This window comes from Enoplosus armatus, chromosome 6, assembly GCF_043641665.1.
Source record: "Enoplosus armatus isolate fEnoArm2 chromosome 6, fEnoArm2.hap1, whole genome shotgun sequence".
Taxonomy (NCBI): Eukaryota; Metazoa; Chordata; class Actinopteri; order Centrarchiformes; family Enoplosidae; genus Enoplosus; species Enoplosus armatus.
In genome coordinates, this window is record NC_092185.1 from 23,863,455 (window position 1) to 23,878,253 (window position 14,799).

General features: G+C 44.9%; 3 protein-coding genes across 3 annotated transcripts in view; 1 reads left to right on the forward strand and 2 right to left on the reverse strand.

The window, feature by feature from the left end:
- The first annotated feature begins 637 nt into the window (after window positions 1-637).
- Window positions 638-4,715, forward strand: poglut3 (protein O-glucosyltransferase 3). The gene is made up of 6 exons (XM_070907889.1): window positions 638-875; window positions 1,324-1,521; window positions 2,094-2,377; window positions 2,518-2,722; window positions 3,865-4,061; window positions 4,275-4,715. Exons 1-6 carry the CDS (start codon window positions 638-640, stop codon window positions 4,713-4,715), a joined length of 1,563 nt encoding a protein of 520 aa, XP_070763990.1.
- Window positions 4,716-8,277: 3,562 nt separating this feature from the next.
- rep15 (RAB15 effector protein) lies at window positions 8,278-9,201 on the reverse strand. The gene is made up of 2 exons (XM_070907081.1): window positions 8,920-9,201; window positions 8,278-8,823 (listed from the first exon to the last, which is right to left on the reverse strand). The coding sequence occupies exons 1-2, from the start codon at window positions 9,199-9,201 to the stop codon at window positions 8,278-8,280; spliced, it is 828 nt and encodes a 275-aa protein (XP_070763182.1).
- A 2,041-nt stretch (window positions 9,202-11,242) lies between these two features.
- ppfibp2b (PPFIA binding protein 2b) overlaps window positions 11,243-14,799 on the reverse strand; it is a 66,600-nt gene continuing 63,043 nt past the window's right edge. Inside the window, 3 exon segments of the mRNA XM_070907139.1 lie at window positions 11,243-11,305; window positions 12,788-12,853; window positions 14,413-14,613. Of these exon segments, the coding sequence (XP_070763240.1) occupies window positions 11,243-11,305; window positions 12,788-12,853; window positions 14,413-14,613 (330 nt within the window).

Below are 14,799 nucleotides of genomic sequence, written 5' to 3' on the forward strand. Positions count from 1 at the left end.
AATGTTCTGACTATTCCACAAGCTATTGTATAGAGCAACTGTATCTGACATGAACTTAATAGTGTATGCAGGTTTTCCACTTTTAAAGTGAAGCATATGGTTTAATTTACTGTATGGTAAGTCATTTCATATAAAATCCATCCAAGACCATTGCATCCAAACAAACTACAGCAATAAGATTAAAAACGTATACGTAATACAACATTTATATTAATATGAATTAAATGATAATACACTAATTAAACAATTTTGTTATCCCTGCTAAATAGTTCTATAGTTGTATGAGACCAACAACACCAAAGTAAGACTGCACTTCTTTGGCTTTAAGGAGCTGTAATAGCTCTATTTATTTATTTATTTACAAATTCGGCTGTTATCCGTAGTATCTAGTCAGGCTTGGTCGAAAGCTCGAGAACAATTGAGTGAGTGGACCTTGAGTGGTTGCGATTATTTTGTCCGCGCGCTGTAGTATTTAGGCGTCACAATCTGCGGGCAACATTTCCGACATCCCCTGAAGGCATCACCGGATAATGGGCGTGTTTCTCTTCGCCAACATGTCGGCGTAGGAGTTTCTGTCAAAACTTTACACTCCATATTTAATAAGTTCAGGCGTCTAGCAGTTAGCAGTCGGACGAACATGGTGTGTAAACGTGGCGTATACTTGGTTAAGCCTTTTCAGAATGCTTTATTGTGTAAGTTCATAGCCTTAGTGGTTTTTGTCAGCGTAAACTTCACGGTTTCTGACTGTGAATGGGTCGCTCCAGAGAGATGCCTCGTCTGGGGTCCAGGGCTGAACCCCGACACCGTTCTACCGGTCCGCTACTTCTTTATTCAGGCGGTCAATTCAAAGGGGGACAACCTGACTTTATCTCCAGGTAAAGTGGCCACAAACACAGTGCGTGCCGAAAGTGTCATTATTGTTAGGCATAGCATCGCTGAAACGCCGGAGCGGATGCTGACAAACGGCTAGCTAATTTTCCCGGCGCATCGTTTTTTAAGCTAACCACCAAACTGACGTGATTGGTACATAAACAACAGACGTAGCTAGCTACATGCAACAGTGTTATTCTCGACGAGACGTGATTATTAAACGCACAATAATAACTAATGTCATCTCTTGGCCTTCAAGACAGTTTCAGTGCCCACTGGGATCACCCTCGGTGCCCTTTAACTCTGGGGGGGGAAAGTGTCTTTGGTCAGCTAACAACAAAGATGTCATGTGTCATGGCTGTGCAAAATGTAATGAAGCTTTTAAAGCCCATGAAGTCAAGTCAAGTCAAGTCCTCACAGGCCGCTGAAATGTTCTTTGCGTGTGCTGTTCAGGCAGAGACACGTTCAGGGTGAAGATGAGCCCGCTGGACAAGAGGGAGCACATCCGCATCCACGTCCCTCCGCCTCTGGACCGAGGAGACGGGTCCTTCCTGGTGAGGTACCGGCTCTACGGCTCGGTGCTGAAGGGCCTGAAAGTTGAAGTCTTCCACCGGGATGACAATGTCGCCAGGTCGCCGTACACCATCCAAGGTTTGTGTCATTAATAAACACAGCCACCGGAGGTATGTGTATTTGTGTAACCCAAAATCACACATTTGCCTCAAAAGTCTTTTTAATCTGCACAGCATACAACACCCTCCGTCCTTTCACCCTCATATAGATATGAAGAATTGCCCCCCCCCCCCCCAAATAAAAACCTCTTTAACATGGAAGAAACTTCAGGAAGCATCCCTCTTCCAGGGCACTAGACATGCCCCACACACTTAATGGCTGCGGTGCAAAAGAACACCCCCGCTGCATCACCAGAATGACCCAATCTGTGCTCGATGAGGTGCTGGTCTTAAAGCGAAGCCCCGTTGAGCCTGTCGCAGCCATTCTCACGCAAGTGAATGAAATGAGTATTGTGTTCTTTTGCCATCGTTTGCCATCGTATAGAGAAGCAAGTCTCACAACAAGAGTTTAACACCAGCTCCTTTATATGTATATACACCCAGAAAATGCTTGATTAATTCTGGATATTTCTGGAGTTCAGGATGGACGGAAGATACCTGGACCTGCTCTAGCTCCCTCATCTAACCCGGAGTATTATTTCTAATGCCCAGGTCCAGTCTATCATGAGTACTGTGACTGTCCGGAGCTCGATGCTTCCGCCTGGCAGAGCGCCATGCGGTGTCCCGCCGAGGAGCCCCAGATCCTGGCGGACTTCAAATCCTTTCCCACGGTCGACCTGCAGCGTCTCCGGCAGGAAGTGCCTCCCAGGTTTGCCAACAGGGGAGGTCTCGTTCACTACGCCATCATCGGCAACCAGCTGTACCGCCGCACTCTGGGGAAATACACAGACTTCAAGATGTTCTCTGATGAGATGCTGCTCTCTCTAACCAGAAAGGTAAGGGTGTGTGTGTGTGCGCGTGTGTGTGCATGTTCTAGGGATGTTAAAGGATCATACAGCTGTTTGTGCATGCTTTGGCACATTTACTACATGTGGTATCTTAACGTTGTGCTGTGATCTGTAATTTGCCGTTGAAGGTGAGGGTGCCCGATGTGGAGTTTTACATCAATGTTGGCGACTGGCCGTTAGAGACGAGGAGGGCGGATGCCGTTCCGGTCTTTTCGTGGTGCGGCTCTACAGAGACGCGGGACATTGTCCTCCCCACTTATGAGGTCACACACTCCACCCTGGAGACCATGAGAGGTGTCACCAATGACCTGCTGTCTGTCCAGGGAAACACAGGTAACACACACACACACACACAACTCTAGAAAACTATTTGTGAGCCAGGATCAGGGCTGACAACTGCTGAAGTTATGGAGACTCTTAAGTCCTCTAAGTATAAGTACAGAGGCTCTTGCTTTTTTATGATTTATTGAAAGTAAGGAGTCCGGGACAGGTCAGGGACTACACCAGGAACTGGTGCTGTTTATTGGTTTTGAACATACCAGTATTGAACAAAAAAAAGATCAACATTAGTGTTATATTGTGATGAGGGAACGGACCATTCGATAAAAATTATCATTACAGTGTCTAATTCAGTGGACAGGGTTCAGAGCCCGGTGTTCGCATGATTCAGAAAGGTCTGCGATGGTCTCTCGACAGTTAAGATAGAGGCGAAACATACATGAGCAAACGCACAGATGGAATTTTTTCGCCTCGCTCACGTTGGAGGTGTCCACCAGGGGGCGCCACATGGTTCAGTACTGGGTCCCCTTGGTTTTGCTTCCTTTTGTCTGTACCTAAGCTATGTATGCTTGGTAAAATCGTGGACATTTTCTGGACAGAAATGGTTCAGTACACTTTCTTAACTGTATCATTTTAATTCTCTACAGAGACATATAGTGTTTTTCAAGTGTGTCCCTTTTTCCAATTCAGTTTTGACCGCAATTCGTAAGATTTGAAGAATCCAACCCGATTAAATATAAGCCATATGAATAAATCAATAATTCTTGTGATGCTATTTGCAGAGTTTAAACACATGAAAATGTATTATTGGACTCACACGTCCTCCTGTTTCTCCCGCAGCCTTATTTGCACTCATTTTAGCATCTGACTGGTTTTGCCAGACTAGTGTGAGAAACAACTGGCAGTTGATACATTTGAATGAACTAATGAGTCAGGAGACATAGCCACCCTTACCCCAGGCTTTAACGTGTCCTTATAGTACCAATTAAACCCAGACAAATAACAAGTAACTTTTATGGAAGTACATAGTTATTTATTAAAGATAGCCTGTTACAGACAGTTTTGGGTCTGTGTTAGTGTTAGTTTAATAAATGGCTAATTATTTATTAAAGTTTATGCTTTTAAATTCTACCACTTAGACCTCTTTGCTTTCTTTTGGTGGGGGGAGGGGTAACATTTGGACCCTTTTCTTCCAGGGCCTCCGTGGATGAACAAAACGGATCGAGCGTTTTTCCGCGGCCGGGACAGTCGAGAGGAGCGCCTTCACCTGGTCTCTCTGTCCAAGAAAAACCCCGAGCTGCTGGACGCAGGCATCACAGGGTGGTTCTTCTTCAGAGACAGGGAGAAACATGTCGGCAAAGCACCGCTCGTCGGATTCTTTGACTTCTTCAAGGTGAGGAATACATTTATGAATATATTTGATTCTAATTCACTTTCTTCCTGTTACTTAAAGCAGCAAGGTGCAACATTTCTCGCTGAGGCAGGTGCTTTTTCCTTCTTTCTCATTTCATTTTACGTCATCGCATTTTTTATTCACTACTTGTCTCTGGTAACAAGTAGCCTCACCTTGATATTAAAACTGGTTTTCCTATTCCCCCTCGTTTAGTACAAGTATCAGGTGAACGTGGATGGAACCGTGGCAGCGTACCGGTTTCCTTACCTGATGCTCGGGAACAGTCTGGTTCTGAAACAGGACTCGCAGTATTATGAGTATTTCTACAGCCATCTGAAAGCAGGCACGCACTACGTCCCCGTGAAGAGAAACCTGTCGGACCTGTTGGAGAAAATCAAATGGGCCCAAGAGAACGACGCCGAAGCACGAGAGATAGCCAGAGCGGGCCAGGCAGTGACCCGCGAGCTGCTGCAGCCCAGCAGACTGTACTGTTACTACTACAGAGTGCTGCACACGTACTCAGAGCGGCAGACGGGACGGCCGACGCAGCACGCAGACATGGAGCTGGTGCCTCAGCCGGACGACCACACCGCCGCGTGCACGTGTGAGCGTAAAAGCCGCAAGGAAGAAACCGACATGAAGGATGAACTATGACGGAATCTGTCCTTAGTTGTTGTCATTTTGTTTTTTTCATTCTCTGAAACATTCCTGACATATAAAGAGTGAAGATCGTTTTGTTTTTTAAATCTTATTTAACCAGGAAGCCCCTTGAGATGGGAGACCCGGTCAAGACGGCCCACCAGTTACAGGTTAAATAGAAATAAAACAACTGACAGGAAATACAATCATCAGACACACAAGGAAGAGACTAAATCCAGCAGTTACATGGACTTTTAACATGGCTTTAAACTACATTATTAAATATTAAAACTCTGCAGATTATTCCAAGTCCAGGGAGCAAAGCCACCCGGTGGAACGAAAGCTGACTCCGTTTACTTGAGCTTCCAACATTTTAGCACGAATAGATTGCCTGGGAATTTAGACTCACTGAAAATAGAGCCAGTTGATTACAAAATGTTTATCAAAGTGCCCAGCTATAAAATTTTCGTTTGCGTAAATATGTTCAGGGAGACCCGAAGGAGAGTGGGGAACAGGACAGTGACTTAATTTGCTTCCAAAAATGTAGAGGGATTATTGAAATGCTCTGATTTATTTTAAACAGTAATGCGATTTTGATTTTCTTGGTCATGCTTGGGCATTTGTTTAGTTAAAGTTCTCAAAGCCGACCAGTCAGCAGCAGAATTTTGCGCCTCCAGCTTTGACCCACAAGGCGTTTCTCTCTCTGACCATGAGGGCTAACGGTTGTTCCCCCCGCTAATCCTAACCTTCTTGAGAGGCGCATGCGTACTACAAATTGCAAATATTCCTAAGCATTTTCAACGTCAGGTATCAGACAAACGTGATCCAAATGACAGTTGTACCGACGAGAATCATGTACATTGATGTGTGCATGATGGGGCATATATGCAAGAATGAAGTCCAACAGTGAAGATGTTTGCATCAGCGACTGAAAGCTCCTGACGCTCACAAGAAGGAAAAGAAGGAAAGTAAAGGAAGTTTGAGGGATGACTTGCAAGAAAGACTCTGTCCTGAGCCACTTCAAGATGCGGCCGCAGGGCAGTGCCCTCAAAATATAATGCCACTTGTAGTTTTTAATATTGTGCGTCCTGTTGTTTTGTACCTTTTTGTAAAGCTGTGGTTTGTACGGCAAGAAACTGAGGATAGAATTACTGTTTTGTAAACGTGCCTTTGCATTGGATATTTGCATACACTGATATCTTGAAATAAATCCATCTGAAATAAATAGTATTTTGGACGGTTTAGTCTTCATATTTCCCAACTGCACATTGCACATGTTTTGAGTCGGCAGTCAGACGAGGTGCCCCCACTTGCGTCACTTTGTTCACTAGAAGCTGTGCTTTGAGATGAATGCTAACGTTAGCATGCTAACACGCTCACAATGATAACATAAAGCGTTAACGCGCTGATGTTGAGCAGGTCATGGTTTACCGCGTCCATAGTTCAGTGTGTGTCAGCATGCTAGCTATTTGCTTATTAGCACAAAACATGAAGTACAGCTGGGGCCGAATGTCATTGCTTGTGCGGGGTTTTGAAAACTTTGTCTGGAACCTCAGTCTGGACCAAAACGGTGGACCGACAAACAGACCTTGAGCCAGCAGGGCTAAAAACTAATTTCTACTTAGTCTTATTTTCTCTATTCAGTATTCACTAAGGGTTAAAAAACACAGACTTAATCATGGCCTCCACTCCGGCATCATTTCTACAGTTTTCAGCTGAACTAGTATTTACTGCTCTTTGTTCATTTAAACTGCTATTTCTTTCCAGTGTGTGTTTTACAGCCCCCATAGAAGTTGTTTGTGGTGGTCAGCATTTCCCCCTTAAAGTCTCTTCGAAAGCTCTTTGACATTGTTGCACACAAGTGGGGAAAAAAAATGTTCTCAATGCAAATCCTTCATAATATAAAAAAAAAGGAAAAAACAACAGAGCGACAATAATGAGGGTCAAAGAGTCAGATATAGGTTAAGAAGATACATGTTAACATTTAAATGAAATACAGTAAGAGCGATTTACAATATTTTCAAATTCATACAAGCATTTGTTAAAGATCGATATTTTACAAGATCGATATTTCACTTTTTTGGCCCAACTGTATACCGATATACTTTGGTAACAACATTCAAACACAATTACAGTAGACAAGAAAACATAAAGAAGACAAAAGATGTTTTCCAACCCTCTCCATGTTCTCTGTCATTTGACAATGTATTTTCCATGCCAGCGTGTTTGCTCACTAATTACAGTAACGGCACACTCATCCTTCAATTCAGCCAGCTGCAGCTTGTGATGCAGATTTGAAGAAAACAAGAAAAACCCCTCCTCAAGTAGAGTAGTTTAAGGTAAAAGTACTTATTCTGCCTTAATCCAAACAGTAAAATAGTTCATGCAAAATCATGTAGCTCAAGCTCCTCAGTGGTAATATGCAAAACATCGCTGTAAAGAAAGCCTCGGTTCAACTCAGATTTACATGTTGGTCAAACACAGCAGGTAGTTGGATACAAAAACACGGATCCTGGAACATGTTGTTCGTCATTGCTGTCTGTTCCGATTTACTTTTTTTTTTTTTTTTTTTTTTTTTGTTGGAGGGAGCTAAGCTAGGGTCGCTCTTTTTGTTTGTTACGTGTTAGTGTCAGGATGCATGATATCCAACTGATAAAAACCAATGAAATTCTGGATCTGCACTCACACACTTAACCGTGCAACATTTACTTTGCATCACAATGGTTTGTAGGTTTCTTTTCCTCTTGGAAGAAACACTGGAGACTGAAGACAAGAAGTTTTGCACATGTAATATGATTTTTTTTTTTCCTAGTTAGACTTGTCAGAGCAGGAAAAGCACAGGTGTAACAACGACTCTGTTACCTTGAGGTGTAGCATTAAGTCATAAAAGTGAAAGCACCACTCACACAATAGCAGGACCGTAGAACTAAAGCATATAAATGGGATGCAGCCATCTTTAACTGTACAGTGAGTGACAAGTCAAAATGTGAATAGGCCTTTTTCACTGAGGACATTTTGAAAAACAGAGGTGTATGTAATAAAATGAATGACGGCTGAGTTCCAATTAGCTGCTGTAGTTTCAGGGTCCTGGTATGTGCTGGCTGTCAGAGCCATCACTAATGTTGTGTTACACCTGTGCTTTTCCTGCTATCACCAAATGTCTGCTGTGAACCGTACCCAGCAAAACTTGAGCACCATGTTATGTTGTTTCAGAAAAGGGACTAACTACAATGGTATGATAAAACCTTGCAGCTCTTTAAAGACGAATGTGCAGTAGGTTTGGTCGTGTTTTAATGAGCTTCTAACTTAAGCTGTTAGAAAAACAGGACTCTAAGTAAACAGCAGAAGGTGAACAAACACTTGTAAGATGCACCACCATCAACTGGAATGGGTTAAATATAACCAGAATTTTCTTACAAAGGCCTTCTACTTTTATCAAACTCTCAAACATCTTTGTAGGTCTGGAGCTTGTTTCTAAAGAGATACATCAACAGCCCCCACATTTCTATCGCATAACGTTTATAACGGTGTCACTGTATCATGTTGTTGGCCATTAAATATTACGAGTCCCTTTGGTTCAGCTGAATTTAATCATGAGAGTGAGAGGGTCTCCCTCTTTCTTGGTGACAATGGCCTGCATCATTCCTGACGGTGTGTGGAGATACCTCGAGCCTTTGAAGAAGTTCTCGATAAAAGCTCTGTCAATCTTGTTGCACTTCCCGATGGCCGCCTCAAAGTTGTTGCTGAGGACACCGTAGATATTCCCCTTGTCGCTTTTCTTCCCCAAGAACAAGAAGAGGGCATAGCAGTCCTTGCCGACGGAGGTGCAGAAGTCGACCAGCTTCTCGTACATGGTCTTGTTGCTGCACTCCTTCTGGGCTATCTGGACGGACTCGCTGCAGGCCTCCGGGGGGGCGCCATTCTCCTCGGCGTCCTCCCCGTCGGGCAGGTGTAGGACCTGCACGGCGATCTGGATCCGAGGGTTCTTGGAGGGCTTCTCCAAGACGGCCCAGACCCAGTCGGCACCCAAGAGGATGCGCTGCCCGGGAGTCATGGCCGTGCAGTTGAAGGTGTCTGTCATGTTGAGGCTGACACTCTGAGTGATGTAGGTCATCAGGTAGACCTGTTGGAGGACAAGATGTTTTAAAGACCACTTAAAAGCAATTTCGTGAAGGTCAAAAGGGTTACTGTCTTCAGTTTTTTTTAGAAAGTTATCTACCTGAGTGAGCACTTCAGGGCTCGGGTGGAACTTGTCCTCCGGGTCTTTGAAGAGGAGGTACTCTTGAGTTCTGGACGAGGCAGCAGAGATGCAGTCGTTGAATAGAGGTATGAAATCGTTGGGTTTGGCGACTGGGGCCCTCCTCAGCGTGGAGAAGATGCTCGGCCGAGGGGACGTGTTCTGTTCGCCAGAGGGACGGCTGGAGGGGCCACGCTTAAAAGAGGACAGGAAGCTGGAGTTCTGGAAGGGGTGAGAGGTGGGTTTGCTGATGGAGTGGCCCATGGTGGAATGACGATGGAAGGCGGGAGATCAGAGGGTGGTCTCCCTGATACACTGGAAAGATATAAACTGTACCATTAGAGACAGACTGTAATCTGAAATGAATTTCTGGTTAAATAGTATTTGAACAGTTGTGTTCTTGATGTACAAAAGAAAACCACCATCTGTATTAATGTTGTCCCACCATATGGAACCATTGCACCTGTCCGGTCTCTCATTTAACAGTGAACAAATTATTAGTTCTCCATGTTGCACTTTCAAAATCTACCAATTCTCTGCCCACCTACACATACAGTGAGAATAACATGGTCTGGTGTTTATTAAAAAAAAAGCTGATTCCAGGTACTCACCAGGACGGGTCTGGAAGTTTCTGTGGTTCCAAGTCCACTACCTGCCCTCCGCTCCTGTCCCCTGCCCTGCTGAGATACACAGTGTGTGTGTGTGTGTGTGTGTGTGTGTGTGTGTGTGTGTGTATTTATGTGTGTATTGTGCTGTATGTGAAGCTCAGTCTTCGGTCTCTTGACATGTACAGAACTTTCAGTAGACAAAAAGAGGATTTTCTATCCCAGGTTTGGAGGGGGAGTTCCTGCCGACAAGCGTTAGCGTGGGTGTGGTGTTTGAAACTCAAATTTTAGCTAAGTCAACAAAAGACTAATCTTACCAGTTAACTGGCAGCAGCAGCAGCTTGGGGACGTAGGTAGGCCTGAAGGGTTTGATGGGTAAACAAGACACTTAACTGTCTCTTTTCAGAAGGCAGCGCAAATGAGGACATGTAGGTCGGGCCAGTACCTGTTAGTTTGACTCTCTATCGTAATGTAACATTAGAGGATGAGAGAGGAGTTTCACTACAAATGTATAAAGAGTGTGGGGGGGGGGGTAGCTGGATGATAAGGAGGGACTTGAGGGTCACATCTGACATTTATTGTTCTTGTCGAAATTCCAATTTTGACCAATAGGGCTCTTAGGACTCAATAGGACTAGATTCTTTTTGTAAGGATCCTCCAATGGCTTATGGTTTACCATACCAGTGTGTTAATGTTGGTAAGCATGTGTTCTTACGTTAGCCCACGGTTACTTTCCAAATCCCTTAACATTAGCTGTTTACCACTCAGAGGACCCAGTCTGTCAAAGTGCCTTTATTTTGTCAACCAACCATAACAATGCACTGCCCTACAGTACCATTCTGTTGTCATGTGTGCAGTCATACGTATACTTTGTAAAGGCAGGTTTTAATTTGTGCTTGTGGACAGGGTCGCTTCCACGAACAACAACAGCGCTGTACTAAAGCATATACAGTTCAACAGGGGGAGAACAGGGTCAAATGAACCATCATCTGTGCTGATGCCAGACAAGATATTCTGGTTAAAACTGTTGGAGTCTAATGGACAAAATCTGAATGTTTTTTCCCCCTACTGAAATAATACAACTTATTTCAACAAAGTAACATGGGTTAGGTAGGTTTTTGCCCCATTCAGGCCTTCAGAAGATCTAGCAATTCTAACAAAATGACCATTTCGTTTCAGCATGTCATGCCGGTAAATGTCTCTTCATTTCAAAACGTTATTGTTGAGCTGCATATCATATGATTGCCATGAAGCAGGGGATGGCTAATACGGCCCTGTTCTCCCCTTTGATATACCAACACGGTATGTACAGTACACAGTGGTCAGTATGATCGTTAGAGTACATTGCATAGGGAAACAAGGAAAGCAGTAAAAAAAAAATGCCCCAAATTTGTTATGAGTAACAGTTCAGTTCATTATTGTAGAAATGAAAAATGTGATTTTTGTCAGCAACCCTTGATGTGTGTTTTCCACATGGTGCAAGTCCACTGGTGGTCCCTGGCCCACTGTATCTACAGCGTGGCTGCAGAGTGACTGTAGGTGTTAGATGAGGTATCAGCGGCTAGCAGACGGAGATGGGCCAGCTCCACGCTGCAGTGTTAGGCCGGGGCTGGAGGTACAGTGCAGGCAGTCAGACTGCTACAGGTGTCTGCCAGTCGATTGACAGCATTAGTGAGCCAGCGGCGTTCGGCCACCGTCCGTCAAACTAGCGCCGTCTGAGACCGCCTCAGCTCCCTCCGCAGCTCGTCACGGCCGAGCAGGAACTGGAAGCAAAGCATCATGGGTAGCGGTAACGGGTTAGAGAGCTCGGGAGCTGGTTATTTGCCACTGAGCTGGGATCAGTTAGCACATTTAGTTCCAGTATGTATGAGGACACTGTAAACAAATATGACCATCAGAGACATTTTTTCATTTCAAGAGTAAACTTTGAGGACAGCGCCACTAGGAAAGCCCCCCCTGTTGTGTCAACAAAGGCCTGACTTGTTATTGAAAATGATAACGGTTATGTCTAAAATGCGACACATAACATATGGCACCTTGCAGGATGTATGGGGAGAACAGAGCGCAACCAGCTTCACTGCAGAGAGTTAAGGCCTGGAACGTTCAAAGGCTGCTTACATGTTAATGCATCAATAATAATCCACTAATGTAGTACATGACAACACCCCCCTCAAAAAAGGGCTGTTCTATAAAATTAGCACTTTTAACGTGGATCATTTTTCTAAAGGATTTTTTCCGCTCTTTAATTTGAAAGGAACAGGAAATACACTTGTTCACTTTCTTGCTGAGAGTCACTGTAGATGAGAAGATCACTGCTGCGCTCACATGTCCATGGTAAATATGTAGCAGGAAGCTGCAGCCAGTTAGCTTAGCACAAAGACTGGAAACTTGGGGAGGGGGCAAACCTAGATATAACATGTTCATTAGTGAGCTTTAGAGGTGTTGGTAGGTGGATTTCTTTTTCACCTTGGCACCGAGCCAGGGTAGCCGTTTCCAGCCTTTATGCTAAGCTAAGCTAAGCTAAGCTAACGGCTGTCGGCTCCAGCTACATATTTTCACGTCAATCTCCTCATCTAACTCTTGGCAAGACAGCAAATGAGCATATTTAGCAAACCTACACCGAACGCCGCCATTAGTAATGTTACTAATTACACCTGTGCCTTCCGTGCTGTGACATCTCAAAATGTCTGCTGTGGAAAAGACCTACGTCTCATTATCAGGCAGCCTGATTCATTTAGGCCTCCTGTGGCCTTTTCAGTATCATGGGGGGGTAGGGGGGGAGGTGATGTCACCTTCACAGGTCCTTAGATTGAATATTTCACTTTGAAATGAATCTCTTTAAGTAGCAATAAAATAAAAAGATCTCAAGGCTCCACCGGTTCACCGGAGACGTTGCTTTAGGCAGCTACAAAGAAGTGGTTTTACGTGTTTGTTATCCAAAGCCTTAGGGTTCAATTGCTTAGACGACTTCAGCAAACAGAAGCAGGAGCAAAAGAACCAGCGCTGGCATGACGCCGCCTGATGACAGCCGGTAGTGAAGCACCAGCGAGCAGGCTTCACTCCAGAAGCCATTGTACTGCTTTTCTCATTTCCACACAGATCTGCAGTGTTTTAATGTCGCTTCTCCCTCCGATAAACTCCCGAGTTTTCCATCTGAGTGACTCAAACCCCCCCGTACAGCCGACGAGGAGCATTACCAGCAGCTTGTGTGTGTGTGTGTGTGTGTGTGTGTTGGTGGTGCTTACTGTGAGGTTGTTGATGCTTTCAGACAGAGCTTCTATTTGCAACATGGTGCCCTCTGTGATCGCCATCTGCAACACACACACACACACACACACACACACACACACACACACACACACACACACACACACACACACACACAGGGTCTCATGAACCCATCACGATTACAGACATACAGTCAGTGAAACAATGCTATTTAGGCTTTAGTACACAGCAGTTCATAAACGATGCGTTCATGTGAGTATGTAAGTGTGGATACATTACTGACTGACGTAATGCATGAGGATTGTACCTGCAGCTGCAGGCTGAGCCATACTCAAACATGCACTTTCCCCCCCATGTCATCTTACGCAGGGGTTACCATGGTAATGGTCAGCAGCCATCTTGGCTCAGATAGGTCCGCCGGGGGGGGGGGGAGCCGGTATCATAAACAGCCATGACAGCCACCATGATGGTGAGGATGATGATGAAGATGAAAGCAGGTTAGCGGTTGATGCAGGTTACTCGGGCATGCCGTCCGCCGTGGCGCCACACGGAGCACAGTGAGTCCATTGCTTTATTTTGTCCACGTCAGTTGTCTCAAAGTTTAAAAATCGCCCTACACCGCGTCTGTTTTTCTTTATCTTTGGATCGGTATAGATAATTATAATAATAAGAGAATCATTAATAAGAGACAGGATATAGTGTGCGCTTCCCGGAAGAAAACGCATGTCCCTAATATGTTATAAACTCACAGAAAATCTGATTTTACTGTCCTTTCTGCCTTTTGTCTAGAAAGAAGGACTCAGCTTTACACACGTATGATTTTGTTTATTAAATGATTTGATAAGTCTTTTTACATGTACATGACCACATGTGAGCTTCCTTAAGCGGAGCAGGATTTTTCTTTACTATAAAAATACTATTACAGCAAATATGAAAATAACAGTACAAAATCAACACCTCAGGTTCAAACGAAACATGCTATTTATCATTTCCTCTGCAATGACATAAATATTAAATAAGACCCCCCCCCCCCGTAATATTATGCAAATATTGCACAAGTTCATCTCAACCGTGTGACCGAGCTGTATTTAACTGGAAAGTTGTAAATGATGCGATGACTCACACACATATGAAATCGTCTAACGGTGGTGCACAAATGTTAGAACAATGGCTTAATACTGTACAACAAGAGATGTCCATATATACTGCATGGGTTACAGGAAGTGATGTCACAGGAAGTGGAGTCCAGAGGGATGCTGGGCTCTCTCATGATGAGTTAGATCATGGCACAGGTTTGAGGCTGAGGTCGGGTTAGTTAGGCATCTGACTGAAAATGAAATCAAAATACTGAGAGTGCAGATTCATGGTCTCAGCGCGCCCTTCATGACCAGCAGCTGCGACTGGGAGACAGTCGGGCAGGTTTATCTGGGCGTCCCTGAATCTGTTCGCTCGTAAGGCACAGGGTCAGGCTGATGGGCGGGGTTTAGAGGAGCAGGGAGGGGCTGAGGTATTATGGGCCGCAAGCAAAAGGAAGCAGAGTAGTGGCAGTGACAGCCGATTGGCTGACGGAAAGCGGGACGACGCGGTATCGCCACGGCCGCTGTCACGGAGATGGGTCAGCTCCGCTGTCGTCGAGCCCCACCTGGTCCCTGGGGCGGTCGGGCTCTCGGTCCAGGATGGGGCTCAGGCCTCTGAAGCCGGCGTATGGCCGCACCTGCACCCCGTTCGCTGCAGACCGTCCTGACTGAGGCGAGGACGACTCGATGGGACAGACGTAGTCCGTGGATTCATCCGGCCGCCTCCTCCTGAGGTGAGTCAAGTTGGAGAAGCCCAACTTCTTCGGCTGCAATGAGGAGAAATGACCAAAAGGATATGATCATTTTAGTTCATTACAACTTTATTATTATTGCAGTTCTATCACTTATGATAACATTGTGCTCTTCGAGGACAACGTCGCTCCAGCAAAGTCCAAAAGAGCAAGAATCAGGCAGTCAGACAATCGGAGAGGCCAGATCATTTCAACCGCTTT